Below are 24152 nucleotides of genomic sequence, written 5' to 3' on the forward strand. Positions count from 1 at the left end.
GATTAACATGGAAATTCAAATGATTACAAAATTCTGATTTTAGTTTTGTTTACTCTTTTATGCAGCGGAGAATTAAGTTTTACCACTTTTCGTCCGAATTTTACTTCGTCATTTACACTTTTGCCCATTATTTTGAAAACTATTATAGATAATGAAAATTTCTAAATAGAAAAAAATACCAGCAAGACAAGATATACTAGACCAGGTAGGCTCATTATAAGAGTTATAGTCCTTCAATGACGACCTTTTTCCATTTGTTTGCTGTTTTGATAATAACTAAACAAGATAGAGAGAAACTGTAAACAGTAGTCAACAATTGACATATACATAGATGAGCGACACTGGCTCTTTAGAGCATCTTGTTTTATTGAATAGCGGTATACTTCGGTTGCCTTTATGTAGGGCTAAACGAATGTAATTTGTTCTCAGCATTAGTGATAATATTCATATATCGATTAAGCAAAAACAAATCCGAGTCCCAAACCAAAACTGAAGGAAACACATCAAGAATACAAATCGCTTAATATCAATAAGAATAATTACATTGCAAAAAAAACAACAACGATCGTTTGAACATAAAACAGTTTTTGAGAATTTATACAGAGACATCCTTAAATTTGAATATGCCAACTTTAAACCAGTATAATTGTGAACAGTTTTTAATTGAAATGAAGAAATAGATCAATACTGTCTGAAACCAAATGCATATTGTGACGCATATTCAACAATTGACATATACATAGATGAGCGACACTGGCTCTTTAGAGCATCTTGTTTTATTGAATAGCGGTATACTTCGGTTGCCTTTATGTAGGGCTAAACGAATGTAATTTGTTCTCAGCATTAGTGATAATATTCATATATCGATTAAGCAATTTATATCGTATGCAGTTAAGTTTTTCTATACTCGAATTTCCAGTTTAAGTTTCATGCCATTCACAGGTTTTGTAATTCCACCTTTTGTCAGTTGTAAGGGAATCTGAAATAAACGAAAAAAAGAAGGATAATCTACCATGGTCCATATAAGGATTTTTATAGTGACAATGTATATAAAGTAACAAAAATAAGAAAGTAACTCGATACATGTGTAAAAACAAAATTGTTCCGATATCGTATGTGACAAGTAGTAGTGGTGAGTAGCAAAGTCCCGCCGCGTTAGAGAAAACGATAAACCACGATATTCCAATCCTTCTTACTAGACAAATCATTGGTCCATATGTGTTGGATTCGTTATTTCTAAGGATAGCAGTTTTTTGGATAAAGGAAAAAATAGGATTTTTGTGTATATTTGTTTTCGTGGATTTACTAAAGTCTGCATTCAAGCCTTTAAAACCATGTTTTCCTTCATCATTTAAATTCGTGGTGTACTTATACTAACGAAATCCCTAAAAACTTGATATCCCATGAAAAAAGAAATGAATCCACAATAATTGAGACAAAAATAAATTGTGGTACGGTTACCATTTGATATCATAAGTTGTTTAAGTTAATTCATTTTTCTGTGCAGATCCATGATGGACTCACGAGTTAAATCTCTTTATTTTACACACCATAATTACTCATGGACAGGAATGACATACACAAAATACTCAGACAAACGTGATAAATACTACAGCCAGTAGTGTGAAATACATAAAGTCGGATAACTCAATTCCTCTGTGTTCGATTGTTTCCCAACAGCAGCATAATACAGCCATATTAGAGCAGCGGGCTATAAGGCACGCGTTGTTCGGGTAAGAGGTACTTTGGTATATTTTGTGTATCTAGCTTTAAATGACTGTTCTTGGAGCGCTCAATAATATGATTATCAGTCTGAAAAAAATATTTTAATCGCTTATGAACCAAAATAACATGGCCAACTGAATTGCAAACAATATCAGCACCATGCCCTTTATAATATAATAAAATTGTTTTACGTAACAAAGTTCTAAAATAGCCCCTCCCTTTCAATTTAATCATTTAATTTACCTCTGTTTCTGCGCATGTTTTGAACCTGTAATGTTGTAGAATGTACACTAGTGCATATTTGGCTTCTACCTGCGCCAGACGCATGCCAATACAGCTTCGAGGTCCATGGCCAAATGGTAAATAACAGTAAGGGTGCCTCTTTGCTTTGTTTTCTGGTGTAAATCTAAAACATAAGTTGTTTATGACAAACTTAAACATTAAAAAAATATTTTTTTTTGTAATCTGTGATCACGTGTTACAACAAAGTATATAAAACGTTAAGATTAGAAATCTCAGAATATTATCTTTTTTTTAATCGTAATATTTTGACAAGTGCAAAACTCCGTTCAGTTATCGTTTCCGTACCAGAACAATTTTCCTCTTCCCAGGAGCAGAGCTGGTACTACCGGAGAATTTGAGCAATTACTTACCTTTCAGGGTCAAATTTGTCAGGTTCTTCCCAGAATTCAGCATCTCTGTGAATAGCGTGTATAGGAATCATTATCTCTGCATTTTTGGGGATTTTATATCCATTAACAGTCATTTCTTTCTCAACTTGTCTGCCTGTTCTAAACATAGACACAACAGAAAAAATAGGGGAAAAAAATATTAATCAAATAATAAAGTGTTCAGATATTAAAGTGTTTGTTGCTGAATGTTTCCGATTGATTATTTTGACTCGGAAGATTTTAATCATTGACATGGACAATCCCTTCATGCAAGTTGAATGATTTGAGCGGTGTTAACCAACTACTAGTACATTTGAACCTGCTTATATCATTCTCCTGGTGGATGAAGGCGCAGTGGTTCACTATATACCCGATTACGTACATACGATGCCACTGCTGGTGGACGTTTCGTCCCCGAGGGTATCACCAGCCCAGTAGTCAACACTTCGGTGTTGACATGAATATCAATAATGTGGTCATTTTTTTTTATAAATTTCCTGTTAACAAAAGTTCAAATTTTTCGAAAAACTAAGGATTTTCTTATTCCAGGCATAGATTTCCTTAGCCGTATTTGGCACAACTTTTTGGAATTTTGGATCCTCAATGCTCTTCAACTTTGTAATTTTTTGGCTTTATAAATATTTTGATATGAGCGTCACTGATGAGTCTTATGTAGACGAAACGCGCGTCTGGCGTACTAAATTATAATCCTGGTACCTTTGATAACTATTCTGCCTGGTGCGTATATCATAATTGTTTATTGTATATAATCTTTATTTATCATTATTATTGATGCATTGTTTATTTTTAATGTAATTATTATTGTATTTAGAGAGCCTTATTGAAAATTGGTGTAATCCAAATGAGTTACTCTCTCTCAATAAAGATATTATTATTAGCTCACCTGGCCTAAAAGGCCATGTGAGCTTTTCTCATCACTTGGCGTCCGTCGTCGTCGTCGTCGTCGACGTCGTCGTCGTCGTCGTCGTCGTTAACAATTTTTCAAACATCTTCTCCTCTGAAACTACTGAATGGATTTGAATGAAACTTAAAATGATTGTTCCTTAGATTATCCTGCACAAAGTGTGTGCTTCGATTTTTGATCCGTCAAAAACATGGCCGCCGTTACTTAAGATAGAACATAGGGGTCAAATGCAGTTTTTGGCTTATATCTCAAAAAACGGAAGCATTTAGAGCAAATCTGACATGGGGTAAAAATGTTCATTAGGTCAAGATCTATCAGCCCAGAAATTTTCAGATGAATCAAACAAACCATTGTTGGGTTGCTGCCACTTAATTGGTAATTTTAAGGAAATTTTGCAGTTTTTGGTCATTATCTTGAATATTATTATAGATGAAGATAAACTGTAAACAGCAAAAATGATCAGCAAAGTAAGATCTACAAATAGGTTAATATGACCAAAATTGTCAATTGACCCCTTAAGGGGTAAATGTCCTTTAATGACAATATTTCACAATTTGTTCATCATATTTGCTAACTTTAAAAAATCTTCTCCTCTGAAACTACTGAATGGATTTGGATGAAACTTAGCATGATAGTTCCTTAGATTATCCTGCACAAAGTGTGTGCTTCGATTTTTGATCTGTCAAAAAACATGGCCGCCCTTACTTTAAATAGAACATAGAGGTCAAATGCAGTTTTTGGCTTATATCTCAAAAACGAAAGCATTTAGAGCAAATCTGACATGGGGTAAAAATGTTCATTAGGTCAATATCTATCAGCCCTGCAATTTTCAGATGAATCAAACAAACCATTGTTGGGTTGCTGCCACTTAATTGGTAATTTTAAGGAAATTTTGCAGTTTTTGGTCATTATCTTGAATATCATTATAGATAAAGATAAACTGTAAACAGCAAAAATGATCAGCAAAGTAAGATCTACAAATAGGTTCATATGACCAAAATTGTCAATTGACCCCTTAAGGGGTAAATGTCCTTTAATGACAATTTTTCACAATTTGTTCATCATATTTGCTAACTTTAAAAAATCTTCTCCTCTGAAACTACTGAATGGATTTGGATGAAACTTAGCATGATAGTTCCTTAGATTATCCTGCACAAAGTGTGTGCTTAGATTTTTGATCCGTCAAAAAACATGGCCGCCCTTACTTTAAATAGAACATAGGGGTCAAATGCAGTTTTTGGCTTATATCTCAAAAACGAAAGCATTTAGAGCAAATCTGACAGGGGTAAAAATGTTCATTAGGTCAAGATCTATCAGCCCTGAAATTTTCAGACGAATCAAACAAACCATTGTTGGGTTGCTGCCACTTAATTGGTAATTTTAAGGAAATTTTGCAGTTTTTGGTCATTATCTTGAATATTATTATAGATAAAGATAAATTGTAAACAGCAAAAATGATCAGCAAAGTAAGATCTACAAATAAGTTAATATGACCAAAATTGTCAATTGACCCCTTAAGGGGTTATTGTCCTTTAATGACAATTTTTCACAATTTGTTCATCATATTTGCTAACTTTAAAAAATCTTCTCCTCTAAAACTACTCAACCAAATTCAACCAAACTTCATTTGAATGATCAGTAGGGTGTATAAAATAAAGTTTGTGTTTTATTTTCTATTTCGTCAAAAACATGGCTGAAGGCATTGTTTACCAGGTGAGCGATTCAGGCTCTTGAGAGCCTCTTGTTATTATTATTATAGGCGCAATATGTTATTGTATACCTGAGTACATACTCTCCGCCTGGCGCGTAAAGAGTCAATTTTTCACTGTATACCTGATTCCGTGCCTAGCTTCCTCATGATGCGTATAGGTGCAAAGTTTCACTGTCTGCCTGATTACATGTATGTACTTTCCTTTTGGTGCGTATAGGCCTAATATTTTACTGTCTACCCGAGTACATACCTTCCTCCTGGGGCGCATAGTCGCAATGTTTCGCTGTCTACAAGATTACGAACCTTCCGCCTGGTTCGTATCGACGAACTTTTATACTGTATATCCGATTAAGTACCTTCCTCGTGGTGCGTATAGGCGCAAAGTTTCACTGTCTACCCGATTAAGTACCTTCCTCCTGGGGCGTATAGGCGCAATATTTTACTGTCTAGCCGATTACGTACCTTCCTCCTGGGGCGTATAGACGCAGTGTTTCACTGAATACCCGATCCAGGTAATCCATCTTCTGGATATTGTCGTAATTTGGACAATCCTGAAAAATATCATTTTGGTATATTGTCACAATTAACCTTTTTTTAAATAAAATATTATTCGTTTTTTTCAAAAATCTTTACGATACAAATGAGACATACGTGTTTATGGTTTCTTCTTCTCACATTAAATCAGATGCTTAATATATTATTGCGAACGTCAACTTAAAGATGTCTTTCCGTTTCATGTATCGTTAGGTTTCTTCTCGAAGATTTATATCATACCAATTCGGTTTATTCATTAAATATATTATATTTTGATTATCATTAGAACAAAATCCAATATTTGAATAAAAATGTAAGTAATATTTTAACTGGAGTCCAAACAAACTATAACAATGTCACAATAAAAAGACTATTTATGGGTAGTACTTTTCCTAAAACGGAGTCTATTTCTTTAATGAGTTTCTCTTGGCAATCCGGGTTGGTTGCTAGGCAATAGGAAACAAATGTTAGTGCGGAGGCAGTGGTATCGTATCCGACTAACAAAAACAAAATGGCGTTCCCAGTAATTTCATCCAATGTTAATCCTGTAATTAGAAAACATGACTTAATATCGTTATTGAATATTGAGAAGCACTTATATGACATCCACTTTATACAAGAACAGTAACTCAAATATCCATCTTAACGAATGTAAACATCCAATGGGTTTAGAGTAAAGACGTCATACACAGTAATGATAAGACACGAATATTTCATGCAAGGCAATTATGTCCACATTGTCGTCAAAATAAAATAGATGACGAATAACATTTTTTATTCACATACATGTACAAAAAATGACGATTTGAGATTTGAATTTTTTACCAAAAGTTAAAAAATATCTATTCCGATATAGATAATATATTTGATTTTGATAAATTGGTTTTATGTCTTTCGTTTCCGTCAATTATGTAGTATGCTGATCTATTTGTTAAAAAGTCACAGTCACTGAGGAGGGTGGACTCAACAACTGCATGATAGATACAAATGTGTATAATGTTTGTTCTTTTATTGGGTGTTTTTTATGTATTGTAAACTTATTTTGTTGTTTTATGTATGCCTTCAACCCTATTGTGGTATAAATGCGCATAATTGAATATACTAAACTGTTTGTAATTGGTGAATAAACGCTGACGGTTGAAGTTTAATATTTTTAACGGACCGTAATCAAATGTCAAACAAAGGAGTCTATCCGTTGACTCGTGCATTTTTGTTAATAAAATTTCGACTGTCATTTTCTTCTTCTAATATCGATAGAATTACATCAACAAACACATAAACAAACAGGCAAATCTCTTTGACACATTCCCCATTTACCCAAATTGTCTCTTTGACACATTTCCCATTTCCATTCTCAATTTTAAATATTAATAAAAATTATTCAAACTTTTACATATTTGTGTGTAGATCGTAAATGTATTACATGTATAAATACCTCTTTTCTTCCATTTCTCTGGGTCCTTTTCATACTGGTGTACAGCCTCGTTATCATTCACATCTTTGTCGTTGTGCGCGTTCAGCATCATTTGCAGCAGATCTTTTGGTTTCTGAAACCATGGGCGACACAAGCATTATTTGTTTTATTATTAAAATATAAAGTTCCGACTTCTCGAAAATTTAACTAAAAAATATTAGTGTAACAACAAACAAAAATGTGCTTTGTTTATAAGTGAAAAACTAAAAACAAAGATTATGAAAATTTGAGAAATAAAGTTTAACTTACATTGTTTGCTAGTCAAAGAGGAGCACTTGCATAGACAGATAATAGAGATTCAAATAACTACGGTTGTAATCCTACTTAGTTTAAGCTTTTAGATATTGTAACTTTTTTAACTTAAGGACTATAAAGGGCGTATTTGTTTGTTAATGTGTTAATGTGTAATGTTTATATTTCTATTGTTTTATGCCAGAATTGTAATTTTCAAAATTACTTCTTACCTGGTCAGTTTCATTCCGCATACCAATAGCTGTTTTGACAACATATTTGAAAAAGTCCATTATAGTTCGGTTATTATTCGGTGATATGTTAAACCAGTTGAAGATGATGTCAACACTTGGAAAGGCCACTACAAAAGATAACTAAAGTTTGCATAAGACACTATATGAAATAAATGGAAATTAAATACTTCAAATCAATGTACATTAAAATAAATGGAAATCAAATTAAAACAAAACATGTACATGTACGTGGTAAATTATTATACATGTGTAATGTAGAAATTCTGATAGCTTCTTTTTCTTAAAAATATCCGCCTTTATTTGATCAAGACAGTTATAATTGGACAGGAGTCTCACAAGGTAATTACTAGTAATCAGAAACGTACTAGAAATTGATTATCAACGTGCACATTGTTTGAATTTACATGAGAAAACCACGATCTACATACCCTTCCGCAGCACCTGAGATAATATCCCCTGTTTTTGATGGGTTCGTTTCGCTCAGTCTTTAGTTTCAAATATTGTGTTTTGTGTACTGTTGTTTTGTTTTCTCGTATTTTTCATGTTTTGTTTACATATAATCCAGAGTAAAAAGTCGATTGTAAGAAAAAGGTGTATTGTCACTAAAAAACTGTCTCGTTTGTTTAAGCTGTGTATTCCTACTTTGGTAATAATATCTTACTTATCAAAATAATCAACCTTGAAAATTTAAAATCGAACAGCATTTTTGCATATTTTGTAAATTTGTTCTCTGGATTTTTCTGTGAATCAACGTCAAGACCAAATCCAGCTGAGGCTATGATATCCATAGTATACGCTCCAAACACCCTGAAAAGTGGAAACGAGGCTTTGTTAAAAATAACTTTTCACTTTAGGCTGACACACTATTGTGCTAAGTTAAAACTTTGATCGATCAATAAACATGATTTTCAAAACAAATAATAAAATTTACAGTAAGTGCTTAAGTCTGACAGACGCCATCATAAATTGTTTGATCGTTATTGCATGCTTGTATTATAGATGACACAATTCAATCATGTTCCATATTTCTCTAAACTTGATACTGTAGAATCTCTTTATTATCTGTTGTTTGCTTTTTTTATCTTCTCTTTTTATATGTCCTTTAATATGCACGTTACCTATATTCTGAAAGCCCTTTCGGTACCCTCAAAGTAGTATAAAAGTTATCGTACTGGTTTAGTAGCACATGTACTTTTAGCAAAAGAGGGACGAAAGATACCAAAGAGACAGTCAAACTCATAAATCTAAAACAAACTGACAACGCCATGGCTAAAATAAATAGGACAAACAAACAACAGCACACACGACACAACATAGAAAACTAAAGAATAAACAACACGAACCCCACCAAAAAATTAGGGGTGATTTCAGGTGCTCCGGAAGGGTAAGCAGATCCTGCTCCACATGTGGCACCCGTCGTGTTGCTTATGTGATAACAAATCCGGTAAATAGTATAATTCGGTAGGTCACATTCATGAAAGGGAAGGGGATTGTAGTTACGACGTAAGGAACATATCCGATATCATTTGTGAAACGGTTATTCCATGACAACGTATATAATTGTCGTCATTTTTTTTTTCTTTTAACTGTTGTGCTGTTCTTCATTACAAAAAAAAACAATTTACGTTCCTTACTGTTTGAATTCAATTGGTTCTCCAGCCTCAGCTTTCGGCTGCAAGTTCTCTACTAATTGTTCGTATGAACGTTTAAAGATAGAGTTCAGCTGAAAATAAAATGTTTTATTTATGATGAGTAAACTTATAGTTATGGAAAATCAAGTTAAACATCAAGGATTTACCTTGGTAAAGAAAGGCTCCCCGTAAAACCCTACATCGAAGGTCGTCCTAGGCATATTGGATGTAGTTAAATAGTCGTAATGTATTCCTGCTTGGAACTAAAAAGTGTGCTGACAGGATGTTTTAAGGCTGCAATGGACACGAGCATATGTGGTGTGGATAAATGTTTAAAGATACAGTCATAATGTATTCCTGTCTGGAGGGTACTATTTGGCTGAAAGGGTACATGTCTGTTTGGATGCAGTGGACATGAACATACGTGGCATAGATAAATGTTTATAGTTTATACACAGTATAATGTAGTCCTGCTCTAAGGTAACTTATGTGCTGAGAGGGAGTGTCTTTGACTGCAACGGACGTAAACATACGTGGAAGGATACCTATGTATATATTTAGTTATAAAGTCGTAATGTATTCCTGTTCGCAGGTAACTATTGTGCGAAAAGGGTGTCTGTTTTGCTACAATGGACGTGAACATACATGATATGTAAAACTGTATAATATAGTAAATACGTCGTTCATTAGAAAAAAAATCAATTATATTAGCATTTACAAAAACAACAATAAACATTCAATGAAACCATTCTTCACAAGACAGGCGCGTAGCTCCCTATACGCCAACACGCAGTTGCGTGCACATCAATTCGGCATGCAAAAAAAAATTGCAAAATAAAAATTTATAAATTAAAAGAATACACATACGAGTATATGCTGTCGCTTTTTCAAATGATGTAATGTCATTAAATAGCGGCATTTGGTTTCAAAATTAAAGTTTTATTGCAGATGACAAAAACGGACAGTAACTTGAATCTATTACAAGATTATAATTTGTTATACTCTTGTAGTTTCGGAGAACATTTTACAGAGTACGGGTTATCTGTTTGGAATGCGATGTACCAATCGGCCATTAGATTTATCAGAACCCTTCGATATCGTTAAATATGCCGATGCGATGTGACTACCAAAGCCAATCACCCTGCAAACACGAAAAAACAGTCTTGGAAAGTCTTATTATATTTTGCGTCCATAGACCACATGATAATTTATGAGTAATATCTTTAATCAATATTCTTTAATATTGTTAAAAGTAGTATAACACTATAAAACGTAGCATAACACCATAAAAAGTCTTTTTCTCGGGATATATCAGTTTGTTTTGGGGATATAATGTTTTTCTCGGGAAATCGTGGTACCGGAAAATGGTTTGTTTTTCGGGTTTTGGCCATAGGACGATTAATTGAGAAGCTACATGTACATAGGTACACGATAATTCATGGAACTGGAGTCGCGTCTGATATCAGTCAAAAAAATCACTGATTTGCGCATATCTGCTTCCTCGTGTTGTAGGAAATACAACAAACGAACAAATCGCAGCATTGTTTGAGACATACGAAACTGACTTGTCATGTAATTTTGACAAATTCAATCGGGAGGTCGCTCGATGGCGAACACGCTGGATTACATCTCGCGGGTGCTACCGCAGAGAGATCGTTCAGTGTTACGTACGTCTGTTGAAAACATATGTACGATTAACAACGAACAACGACGGTTTAGCATCGCTAGCGTTGCTGCATATTCATCGGGATTTTTGTGTGAATATTGACAAAGTAATGGAGAAATTCGTTTCTGCTAAGTCTCGAAGGGCAGATTTTTGACAATTTTTAGTAAATTCCATAACACACAAATGTGTTGTTTATGTATTCAATTAACCATGCTTTATTCTATTTAGGTGTTCTATTCAGAAGATTTTTGAATAGTTTTGCATTCATGAATTATGTATAAGTCTAGCTTCTCAATTAACCGTCCTATGGCCAAAACCCGAAAAACAAACCATTTTCTGCATAAAAGGGTCCCAAAAATTTTCCAAAAGTATATTGCTTGCACATCGTTTCATTCTAGCTACGCCCCTGCAAGAGACCAAATGACACAGAAATTTCAAACAATTATATTTGAGCAAAGCCTATACCGCATAGTCAGCTACAAAAGGCTTCAAAATGACAAATATAAAACAATTCAATTGAGAAAACTAACGGCAAAATTATATACAAAAAATTGAATGAAAAACAAATACAATATATCTTTTGTACTTACCGCTCTCATCTTGCCAGAGGAAAACGTTGGCAGTAAAGTATTCCTAATAAACCTCCAATGATCGTCTCGTAGATGTATCAATGAGTGTTTTAGTTCATTTCTCGACGGCAAAACATTCTGTAATTATATAATTTTTACGAGGAAATTTAAAAGAGGGTCTGGATGGGTGCTGAGGTCCTTTATTCTGCGATCTTTATTTTTTTCTCCTTTGCTTAGCCCTTTTAACCCATAATCTGTATTCGTTATATTTAAGAACCTCAACCTAATTATTTTCTATTCTATATTGTTTATAGTCGAGTAATTCTATTCTGTTTGCACACCATTCTCTATTCTGTTACCCACCATTCACACCCCATAAAAGTGCCAGCAAAATTCAAGAAGTACTACAGTCAGTTCTCAAAAACTTTTTTTATAGAGAAAACTTATGGTATAGTAACTAGGAATTATCAACTCTATCGGATATGAAAAAGGAACTTCCAAACCTTACATGTAACTAAATATTACATGTTCAGGTCACAAGTGTACCCGAATATTGTTTAAAAGAAAGTATAGAACACATCATAATACGAAATAATAAATATGGAACGTGTATATGTATAAATATGAAACAATGGCGGTATATCGCATTTTATATCTCATTGAGAACGAAAAACGGAGGAGAACAATCTATGTGTTGTGACATACATTTTATAAATATACTAGTACTGACGAGTTTCCAGTGTTCGACAGTTATAATGACATATGCACCAATCCAATTGAAGGTATAATATCAGTTCAATCTCCCAGTAAGGAACAAAAGCAGAAGAAAACGTAAATCTTACGTCAATCCTTTTTATTGGTAATCAGATTATTGATTTTCAATAGTATTTCAAACTCATTATAATTTACCAAAATACATCCTTATTATACTTACTCGTCTGTTAGGACAATTAGAGAATTCTTTGACCAGAACTTCTTTTATTGTTTCCGGGTCAGAAATCACCAGCGTTGGAACTAGCCCTTGATATATCCTTAATATAAAAAAAAAACAACGTATTGTAAATATATAGTTCAAACAAGCACGTCTCGTTCCACTTGCATGTTTTCCATCTGATGAGTTGAGCCTTTTTCAACTGATTTTTATAGTTCGTTCTTATGGTGTACAGTTATACCACTGTCCCAGGTTAGGGGGAGGATTGGGATCCCGCCAACATGTTTAACCCTGCCACATCATTTATGTATGTTCCTGTCCCAAGTCAGGAGCATGTAATTCAGTGGTTGTCGTTTATTAATACGTTACTTATTTGTTTTTCGTTCATTTTTTTATATAAATAAGGCCGTTAGTTTTCTCGTTTGAATTGTTTTACATTGTCATATCGGGGCCTTTTATAGCTGACGATGCGGTATGGGCTTTGCTCATTGTTGAAGGCCGTACGGTGACCTTAAGTTGTAATGTCTGTGTCATTTTTTTCTCTTGTGGACAGTTGTCTCATTGGCAATCATACCACATCTTCTTCTTTTATATACGTCATGTTGACGCATGTGTAATAAAATTTCTGTAAAGATTTTACACTAATCAATTTCGTTAGAATGCTTAGTCGATTTCCTTCCTAGACCAAAGATACGCATTATGTCATTCAAGAAAGTCATAAACTCTACCGAGAAGCTCTTTAAAGCCACCTTATGTGATTACCTGTGATATTATGAATCAGTGGCAAAAAGAGTAGTCTTTTAGATTAGTATGTAATAGTGATAAAAATCACTATTAGTTGTTATTGGATTTAAACTAGCTGTAAGTTACTGCGAGTACTCTCAGATATGTACTTTGTATCTTTTATGTTGCAAGGGATGTATAAATACCCTGCCACGTCCGGTCTGTATTTTTGTTAGATGTTATGTTTTTTTTTCTGCTTTCTTTCGATCTGATGAGTAATATTGAGCCATTTTCAACGCATTTTTATAGTTTGTTCTTAAGCTGTGCTTTAAAACCACTGAGGTTAGTGGGAACGCTTAGCGTTCACACACACATGTAATTCAGCCACATTTTGTACGTACCTGCCAATAATAGTTCAGTGATTTGCCGTTAGTTCATATTTCATATTAGTTTTTCGTAAATTTCTTTGTTATAATTATAAATCAGGCTGCTAGTTTTCTTAATTGAATTGTTTCATATACAACAAATGAAAGTTTTTAACGACCTTGGCTTCCTATACAGCCCTTGCACGGTCGGTTGTTTCATATTTGTCATGCCTCTGCCTTTTACAGGCGACCATATGGTATGCGATTTTCTCCTTGTTGAAGGCCGTATAGGTTCCTGTAAATGCTGATCTCTTTCATTTCATTTGAACTTTGGTTTTTATATATATGGTATCAGTATCAGTGAGATAAAATATCAATTCAACTTACCCAAAACATCTGCCGTACTTCTTCACTAGGTCCAGGTCTGTTTGTATCATTCCCTAAAACATAATTTGAGTTTTGGACATAACACGACGTCTTCCGATTGACTGAAAGTTTTTTGTATATTATCCCCTCATATATTTGATTTGGCAATGTGACCGTGGTTTTATTCGTTACCCCGAAAAAGTTCATTTAAAGTTAAACAATAAGGAATGGCTCTAATGTTTTTTTTCTGTCTACGAAGAATAAACATATACAAAATGTCATGCATACTTTTAGATATAACACTACGCAGGATATTCAATGGGGACTACAATTCTGATTTTATTCTTAATAGATAGAAAAAAAATATATTACAGTCATTCCTTTAACTTTTTTGAGCCAATTAAGCTAAGTCACATACTGACAAAGATTGAATAGCATTTTCCTAAAAGGCCCAAAACAGTCTTGACAGATAAGAACCAGACATCACTTTGACAGAGAAAGCAATTAACCATTTCATAGTATAATGCATAATGGGTAATGTTCTCAAAAGAATATACCAGAACGCTCACGATGCATCACTTCCAACGTTCAAAACAATTGAAATCCAACCAACACTGTTTAAATTTGCGGCTTTACCCTTTTACCCTTTAGATTCTGAAACGGCGAATTATGAAAGAAGTTTGATTCTTATATGACGTGCTTCTTTTGCTTTGTGAACAAACCCATGTTCAAAATCCCAAAAAAATTTGTGTGCACATGCATATATTGTACTTCTTCAGAAAAATGAATTTTATAAATTATCATGCACTTAATATATTTTAACTTTAAAACATTTTGACTATTATATTTATTGTGTTTATTTAACGCATCAATGTAAAAATATCGGAAATTGATGAGACTGTCATTAAAGTGAGAGGGTTAGCGCTATAGAACCAGGTTTAATCCACCATTTTCTACATTTGAAAATGCCTGTACCAAGTCAGGAATATGACAGTTTTTGTCCATTCGTTTTTGATGCGTTTTGTTATTTGATTTTGCCATGTGATTATGGACTTTCCCAATTGATCTTCCTCTAAGTTCAGTATTTTTGTGATTTTACTTTTTCAAAACTCCTAAATGGTGCACATGATGTTACTAATTCATTTATTATGACTTTTATGTGGTTGCATTCCGAAATTGACATATTTGCTTCTTTACAAACAAAAAGGGAGGTTTATGGAAGAGCCTACACAAACGCTTTTACACTTATACTTATCGGACATAGAAATTACCTTAATTGTCCTATTCAGAATCGAAATAATTGATGCAAGCTATTATACTTTATTGTAGTTTAAATATGGGTAGGCATTATGTTTGTATTATTGTAGCCCTCACTTTCGCTCGGGCAAAAATAATGACGAATAAAATGCCTACCTATGTTAAAACTACAATAAAGTATAGCTTGCATCATGCTTGCATCAATTATTTCTTAATCATAACTCTAAAAACGATGTTTGTTATGCGTCCAGAAGCAAATATTTCAAGTGTTTTTTTTAGAACGATACGGTTGTTTTATCTTACTTTAGTTCTATACAAGGGAGTTATTCCGACAAAAGGTTTCGATTTTGGACCAGGAACTCCTGCTCGACTCCATACTGTATGCTTAGATCGGAAATGGCTGAAATAAAACATGCATTCTAGGTGATATTCTCACATAAGTTGAATAGTTTCATTTCAAAAATATTTTTACATTGTGTACTTTATTCTCTAAAACGGAACAATTTATACAAAGGCATATGCACTTTGATTTGTCGAATCTTTCTTCAAAACACCAAATGACTGTTTTTGTGCGTTTTTAAAATATTTTCAAATTGTCGAAAATGAGAAAAAAATCGCATACTTTCGGGTTTGTTAATGGGCTTCGAATTGACTATATATTTATAGTGAGACGTTTTGTTGTTATACTGACATCCCAATTGACAATTAGGCACTGAAGGATGGTCTAGCTGGGGTCCTTCAGTTTTGTTTTCTATAATATTTAGGATTTCTCTATTCCAAACAAGTTTTGCTTATCATTCTTTTATATCATAACTCTTTTTTCTTTTTTTGTCGTTATTTCTCTATTCTTCTTCTATAAACCTTCTATTATGAATTACAAAATACGTTGAACCACACACGTCAAAATCATTCAATCGCGTAGTGGAATTAACTATTTATGGATCCTTATAAATTCTATATAACTTTTGGACTATTTTCAATCTCGGTCTATTTCTGAAATTTATTCTTACATACTTTTGATTTTTTTTAACCCTGTATGCTAACATTGACTATGTGAAATTTAAAAATTGTTTGTCTGTACATTGAACGACAAATGTATGTGACGTATAACATTTTCTGACGTCAGACCTTTTAAAATTGCTACACGATGATGACTGTTGTACCCATATTTTGACTATTTTATTTATTGTGTCTGTTTAGTAAACGCATATCATCATTGTAAATATAACGGAATCAAAGTGAGAGGGTTAGCGCTATAAAACCAGGTTTAATCCACCATTTTCTACATTTGAAAATGCCTGTACCAAGTCAGGAATATGACAGTTCTTGTCCATTCGTTTTTTATGTGTTTTGTTTTTTGATTTTGCCATGTGATTATGGACTTTCCGAATTGATTTTCCTCTAAGTTCAGTATTTTAATGATTTTTCTTTCTTCTGATTATTTGTTTTGGCCTTTATTCTGCATTAGTTACTATAGTGTCTATGGAAGCATGGTAGATACATTGGTAACCGTCTGCTGTGACTGTTAAAGTACTTGCAACCTTAGGCGTTACTGTTTTAGCGATCAATCAGCGGTCATCGATCAGTCACCGATCAGTCAAGTTCGCGTCAAACTCACGTCAACAATCCAACAGACTTATAGTAAAAGTCATTGACTGATCGGACGGACCGAACTGATAGGACCGATCGACCTATCTGACGCATTGAACTCTACTAAGTCACATGATAATCTAACACAAATTACGGAATTGTAGTTTCGTTTTATTAAATTAAAATGGCGACATGTAAAGTACGAAACGTTCAAGTACAACTTATCAATAACATCTGTTTTATTAAAATATTCAGCAAATTTTAATGAATTTAAATGAAAAAAAAATATACAAATAAAACATAAATTTGAATATTAAAGTCATAAGAAACGAGTGACCGGTGAAAAATAATGTTCTTCCAATTCTTGAACCAATGCATACAAACATCATAAACTTAGTCTTCTGTGCACAAACTTATCATTTTTTTCGTGTAAATTTCGTCTAACCCTTAAATCTTTTTTCAATCGGACAGTGTTGTTGTGAAAATATGGCAGGTAATTAAAGTTCGTGTTTTGAAGCCGAAGTTTAACAATTGTTACCTGTTAGTCAACAATGGACAAGAAATCAACAAAAAAGCATGGAAAAAGCACGTGTTTAACATGTAAATTCAGATAATAGTTTATTTTAAGGACATCCATGCGTTTTGTGATCACCGGATTTTTACGAGATGGGTCACACTGAGGTCACTTTGCATACGGAAAATATGTCGGGGGAGTTGCTTCCTGGAAGGAAGCAATTAAAATAAAGTAAACTTCTTCTAAATAGGAATGAATTAAAGAATTTTCTTCAGAAAAAAGTATATGTACATAAGTTTTATAATGAAAACTATCCATTGAGTTATAAAAAACATATGCATTCTTTTTTTTATTTGAGGTTTCTTATGACTTTAAAGGGAAACTTCGCAAAACAATCAAAAATTGATAGTATGTCCATTCTGTATATTCTGTATTCTGCTAGATAAGAGATCACCATCGATTTTAAATTGAGAGTGTTAATCCATTGCTTGTCGCTATTTTGTCATCTCCTCCGATAAGAGACCCGGCACGATATGTCTAAGGACCAAAACTATAGTAACCTGATGTAGTCGTAATTGCGTATCAATATCTTGTCAATCGTACGGTTGTTTTATCCGACTAACTAACTTGATACGGAAACTTTTTATTTTTTAAATAACCATGGTCTGTCATTTTAAAAACTGTTTATATTGGAATTAGTTAAAAAGTCACATCATAAATAAGTGTACCGTGGAAATTGTTTTCGAAAATCTAATTTGTTCATTATGACATTATTTTAATATGTGATTTAAATAAATTCGGACCTTCCCTCATCTGATCACCAGCATGGCTAAAGATATTACCCCCCCCCCCCCCCCCCAAAAAAAAGGTATTGCGAGGTGACACGTCCAGGTATTCAAACGTATTCCTGTCGGACATGCAAGTTCAGGCATCATTACCTCTGAGGGTATTGGGGGGTGTACACGGTCGATAACTTGTAACTTTCCATTTTTTACTATCAGTAACATTTCTGGTGTAAAGAATATTATTTATAAAAATCTTAATAATACCAAATTATAAAAAGATTTGACACATTTTTTTTCCAAGAGTAAATTTGGGAAAATGTAAGTATATACTCGTTGTCAATAGTGAAGGATCTTGACTTACATCTAGAAATTGACAATGAGGGTCGGTTGAAAACAAAACTTTACGACAAAAGAGATGATTTCAGCTTTCCAATTGTGAACTTTCCATTTCTAAGTAGCAACATTCCAGCAGCACCTGCATATGGGGTATATATCTCCCAATTGATACGATATTCCCGTGCTTGCATTTCCTATCATGATTTTCTTGATAGAGGTTTGCTGCTTACAAGGAAGCTATTAAACCAAGAGTTCCAAATAGTGAAGTTGAAATCATCCCTTCGTAAATTTTACAGACGCCATCACGAGTTGGTTGACCGTTATGGAATAACCGTTTCACAATGATATCGGATATGTTCCTTACGTCGTAACTACAATCCCCTTCCCTTTCATGAATATGACCTACCGAATTAGACTATTTACCGGATTTGTAATCACATAAGCAACACGACGGGTGCCACATGTGGAGCAGGATCTGCTTACCCTTCCGGAGCACCTGAGATCACCCCTAGTTTTTGGTGGGGTTCGTGTTGTTTATTCTTTAGTTTTCTATGTTGTGTCGTGTGTACTATTGTTTTTCTGTTTGTCTTTTTCATTTTTAGCCATGGAGTTGTCAGTTTGTTTTAGATTTATGAGTTTGACTGTCCCTTTGGTATCTTTCGTCCCTCTTTTGGAACATACCAGAAATAATTATTTAAAGAGTAAATAAAAAATCTATTTACATTTTTTTTCCAAGAGTAAATTTGGGAAAATGTAAGTATATACTCGTTGTCAATAGTGAAGGACAAATTGGAACATACCAGAAATATTGATTTAAAGAAATGTACGCACTTGCCGACCATTCGTTTATACGCCTGGATATAAAGTTACGGAACTATAGCGCAATTTAAAATATATATGTATACATAAGAATGAAACATACATTTTGTGTAAATTGGGGTAAAAGTTTTGTAAATAGACTAGTCCACGTATGCCAACAGTATGTAATCATCGAATGTCGATAGTGTATTGTATACCAATAGAAGAAAAAGAAGACGAGAACCAATTTGATTTAAATACAGGTCGATATATAACTTGCTTTGGTTCATCGAAGTTATGGATATAGTAAAATCACAGATTTATTTTCAATTAGATTGTTCTCGAATAAAAGAAGAAATTCGTCATCTTCGCAATTGTTCCGACATGCATGTAATATATATGCAACTGAACGTACACAACTTATCCTCAAGGGATGTGAATATTTTCCAGGAAAACTATAAAGTATGAAAGTTTCAAATCAATTTTGGGATTTTATCTGTTGCCACGGTTACTCTCACAAATCTTGTTTGACTTATCTAACGGTTTCTATGGGTCACCTATCACCGATCACTCATCGATCAGTAAAACATCCGTCACCGATCATTCACCGATCAGTCAAGTTCACGTCAAACAGTAACGCATAAGGTTGCAAGAACTGTATATACATGCAAAAGAGTGGAACACAGTAATAGAATAGTTCTAACATCCAATAATTACATTAGATGTATGTTTCATTATAATACGTTATTCTGATTGGCTAACTAGCAATCTCGTGATATTCCTTAATCAATTGCATTACACAATGCAACTTTTCATTCATGATGACACGAGGTCCCACAATAAAGTGCACAGGTAAATGAAATAAAAACTTGATAAAAGGCGTGTTTTCATTATCCTATAGGTAAAAATGTAGTTATAAGTATTGAATGCTTTTTTTATAACTTTATAGGGTTGTAAAAGCGTTGACCGTGCGCACATTTTTAGTATGAAGCGCTTCCGCGCTTCATAAAAAATGTACTTCGGTCAACGCTTTTACACCCCAATAAATTTACAAAAAAGAGCATTCAATTCTTAAATACTAAAAGAAAAAATGGCTATTTCAAACAAGTTCTTGGATAATCAACTACATATTAGCCCCCCCCCTCCTAAAAAAGTAAACAAACATAACCTCCTGAATAAGTCAGTACAATTTGTACCTTATTCTCAATATGTTGATTTTTTTTGTAATTGTATTTTTGTCTGGTTGTCGGTCCGTACATGTCACATTGTGTCAATTTCTAGAACGTTTTTGAAATTGACTACGGTTACTATAAGTACGGATACATTATAAGTTTGTAAGATCAGATTTATAATTAAGGTATTTGCATATTTTATATTCTTGCAAATGTGCCACTCAAGGTGACCGCGGGGTGGCGGTGGGTGGGTGGGGTTGACTTTTTCAAACTTACTGTTTATTAACGGAGTGACCCTGTGTCCTTTTTGTGTGAAGGTTAAGTTTTGAGAAGTTTATAAAAATAATAAAACAATTAAAATTTAACTTACGCGAATATAATAATAATTGTCACACAAAGAAAAATCACAACCAAAATCCATCCGTTTATATCTATCAATCCTAAAATATCCATTTTATATGATCAAATTGAGCACTGTTGATAAAAACTATTATAGACCAGTTTTGATGTGAAGGTATGCAAATTACCTTATTTGACCAAGATAATTTTTCGTTTATATTTATATACGTGTTTTTATCGTACTTTACAAGGTGAAAGCAATGTGTACACAGCGATTTCATCAGTTGTGCTAACATGACATTTTATCAACAAGGTCATTAAAAAGGACGACTAGTATATGCCCTGTGCTCTTTCTCGTTGAAATGTACATTACTAAAAAGTAAAATAACAAAAATACTTAACTCCGGGGGAAATTCAAAATGGAAAGTCCTTAATGAAATGGCAAAATCAAAAGATAGAACACATCAAACGAATGGACAACAACTGTCATATTCCTGTTTTCATATGTTTAGCCTAAACATATGTTTTCATATGTTAAGCCTAAACATATGTTTTCATATGTTTAGTCTAAAAATATGTTTTCATATGTTTAGTCTAAAAATATGGTTTCATATGTTTAGTCTAAAAATATGGTTTCATATGTTTGGCCCAAACATATGTTTTCATATTATATATATCTTGTATATGTTTTTTTTTAAATTGTTCTGTATACTGTACATAAGCATTCCTTTATGTAGAAAAATAATAATCACAGTCAGTGCTCCATAATTTATATATCAAGTAGAACCTTTATTTTATTAAGTTGCAATTGTTGTCTCTTTTATTTTCATATGTTTGTCTCTTTGACATACACCATTTTATTGTAGATATAGGAAGATGTTGTGTGAGTGCGAATGAGACAACTCTCCATCCAAATAACAATTTTTAAAAAAGTTAAACCATTATAGGTCAATGTACGGCCTTCAACACGGAGCCTTGGCTCACACCGAATAACAAGCTATAAAGGGCCCCAAAATTACTAGTGTAAAACTATTCAAACGGGAAAACCAACGGTCTAATCTATATAAAAAAAAAAAATCGAGAAACGAGAAACACCTATAAATTACATAAACAAACGACAACTACTGTACATCAGATTCCTGTGTTTTTTCATATGTTTGTCTCTTTGAAATATCCCATTTCTATTCTCTAGTCTTTGTTCTATTTTCATATGTTTGTCTCTTTGACATACTCCATTCTATGTTTGGCTCTTTGACTTTCAAATGTTTTTCATATGTTTTGAAAACATAAAAAATAAAAACATATGTTGCAATTTTCCCTGTGTATCTAGGACCCAAAACCTAAAATTAATCTAATATATTCCTTGTGCAGAAACTCTGTAGTATTGAGAAAAATATAAGATTTGTAAACAAGAAGAAACATGTTTTACGAATGTTTTGCAGAAACACAAAATGTAAATATAATATGTGACATGTTTGTAATTGTTTGTGTGTCTTCAACTATTATACTCTGCATTTTAATCATACTGTGTTTGTTTTGTTTTGACATGCTATTTGTATATACTTAATATAGACAAAGAATATGCACGTATTGACACGACCAATCATGCAGAAAGGATTAGTGGCTTTTAGCATTCTGAATACTGGAGAAGGAGGCGCATACTACAGGCAATAGTAGTATACTGCTGTTAAATAGTAGTTAATCAATTTAACTGAAACACATCTGGATTATTAATCAAAAGCGAGGAAAACACATCAACTATAAGAGGAAAACAACAAATTAACAGAAAAACCGAACTGCTACAAAAACAAACAGCAACATACATAGAAACAAACTATTTGATAACAATTGTTACATTCCTCACTTGGTACAGGACATTTTAAGAAAAAATAGTGAGTTGAACCTGTTTTTTTTGGCTAGCTTAAGCTCTCACTAATATGATAATGTTAAAAATTAACTTATCAGGAATATAGTACAAATGAATGCAAGAAAAACTCCGGACAGAGAAGTAAACCTTACGAATAGACTAGTTAAAAAAGGGTTTAGTATAAGGTCGGTAAAAGCAATCATGTCTAACGCGTGATGTATATCTTTTTTAACCATGACATGTCAGAAATCCGTTATGGTATCTTTCATATCTCTTCTTTACATAATATTGAAATATGCGTAAATTAAAAACACAATCATGTCATTAGTAAGACGAGAGATTTGGAGGACAAACAGTTTTATTTTGTATGTCAGATGCTTCATAATTTAAGACTAACGTAGATCTTGAATTGAAAACAAAAGAAATTGTTTCGATTTGCATTCGTTGCTTGAACTTTCAATTTCTCTGTGGTAATTTCAAATTAGTGTCTGCATATGAAGTATATAAGTACTTATAAAAAAGAAGATGTGGTATGATTGCAAATGAGGCAACTATCCTCCAGAGACCAAAATGAAACAGACATTAACAACTATAGGTCAACGTACTTTTAAACGAAAAAAGTCCATACCGCATAGTCAGCTATGAAAGGCCCCGGTATGACCATGTAAAACAATTCAAACGAGAAAAATAACGGCCTTATCTGTATAAAAAAATGAACGAAAAACAAATATGTAACATATAAACAAACAACAACCACTGAATTACAGGCTCGTGACTTGGGACAGGCACATACATAAATACTGTGGCGGGGTTAAACATGTTAGCGGGATCCCAATTCCAACTGTATCTTTTTAGCCAAGGAATCTAAATGTAAATATTAGATTGTAGCACTAACTTTACGTTATAGGAGATGAAGGGGTTCAAATTTTTTTTAATACTTGCTGATTATCACAATTTTATTCCAAATGCAGAGATAATAGTTATCAAAGGTACCAGGATTATAATTTAGTACGCCAAACGCGCGTTTCGTCTACATAAGACTCTTCAGCGACGCTCATATCAAAATATTTATAAAGCCAAACAAATACAAAAATGAAGAGCATTGAGGATTCAAAATTCCAAAAAGTTTTGCCAAATACGGCAAAGGTAATCTATGCCTGGGATAAGAAAATCCTTAGTTTTTTCGGTAAATTCAGTTTTGTAAACAGGATTTATAAAAATGACCACATTATAGATATTCATGTCAACACCGAAGTGTTGACTACTGGGCTGGTGATACCCTCAAAATGATTGGCATAATGTAAAAAAAGAGAAACACAGACAATATATAAATGAAAAAACTCTTTTACATTACAACTGAATGTACATGACAATTCCCTCTATCATGTATGCATGACTGAAAACTGTAATGGGGAATTGCAATTCATTTCAGGTTTTTATGTTCAGACCTCGGACTAACGAGTCCTGGTGGATATATCATCACTGAGGTATTTACAGGAACTGTTGTAGGATCATTTAAACCTCAGCAATATCTGAACGTCACAGTGGTGCCATCTGGTGTTTTCTTTGGATCAGCTCCTCCACTTTGAGAGCAAAGAGGAGAAATAGTATGAAAGGCACTTGCATAAATGAGGAAAAATATTATGAATATTATGTACACTTCTCTTTGAAAGCTGTTAGGCATTTTGTACGTGTGAATGAAGAAGTGATCAGATGAC

At 33.3% G+C, this 24152-nt stretch overlaps 1 protein-coding gene across 1 annotated transcript; it reads right to left on the reverse strand.

The window, feature by feature from the left end:
- Window positions 1–872: 872 nt before the first annotated feature.
- On the reverse strand, window positions 873–20738 carry LOC139486315 (cytochrome P450 3A14-like). Its single transcript, XM_071271170.1, has 14 exons — window positions 20599–20738; window positions 15337–15433; window positions 13798–13850; window positions 12326–12422; window positions 11413–11529; window positions 9160–9248; window positions 8187–8332; window positions 7505–7632; window positions 7002–7113; window positions 5954–6111; window positions 5495–5583; window positions 2379–2516; window positions 1969–2131; window positions 873–979 (listed from the first exon to the last, which is right to left on the reverse strand). Exons 1-14 carry the CDS (start codon window positions 20679–20681, stop codon window positions 902–904), a joined length of 1548 nt encoding a protein of 515 aa, XP_071127271.1. The 5' UTR covers window positions 20682–20738; the 3' UTR covers window positions 873–901.
- Between the last annotated feature and the right edge of the window lie 3414 nt (window positions 20739–24152).

This window comes from Mytilus edulis, chromosome 8 (genome assembly GCF_963676685.1).
Source record: "Mytilus edulis chromosome 8, xbMytEdul2.2, whole genome shotgun sequence".
Lineage (NCBI taxonomy): Eukaryota > Metazoa > Mollusca > Bivalvia > Mytilida > Mytilidae > Mytilus > Mytilus edulis.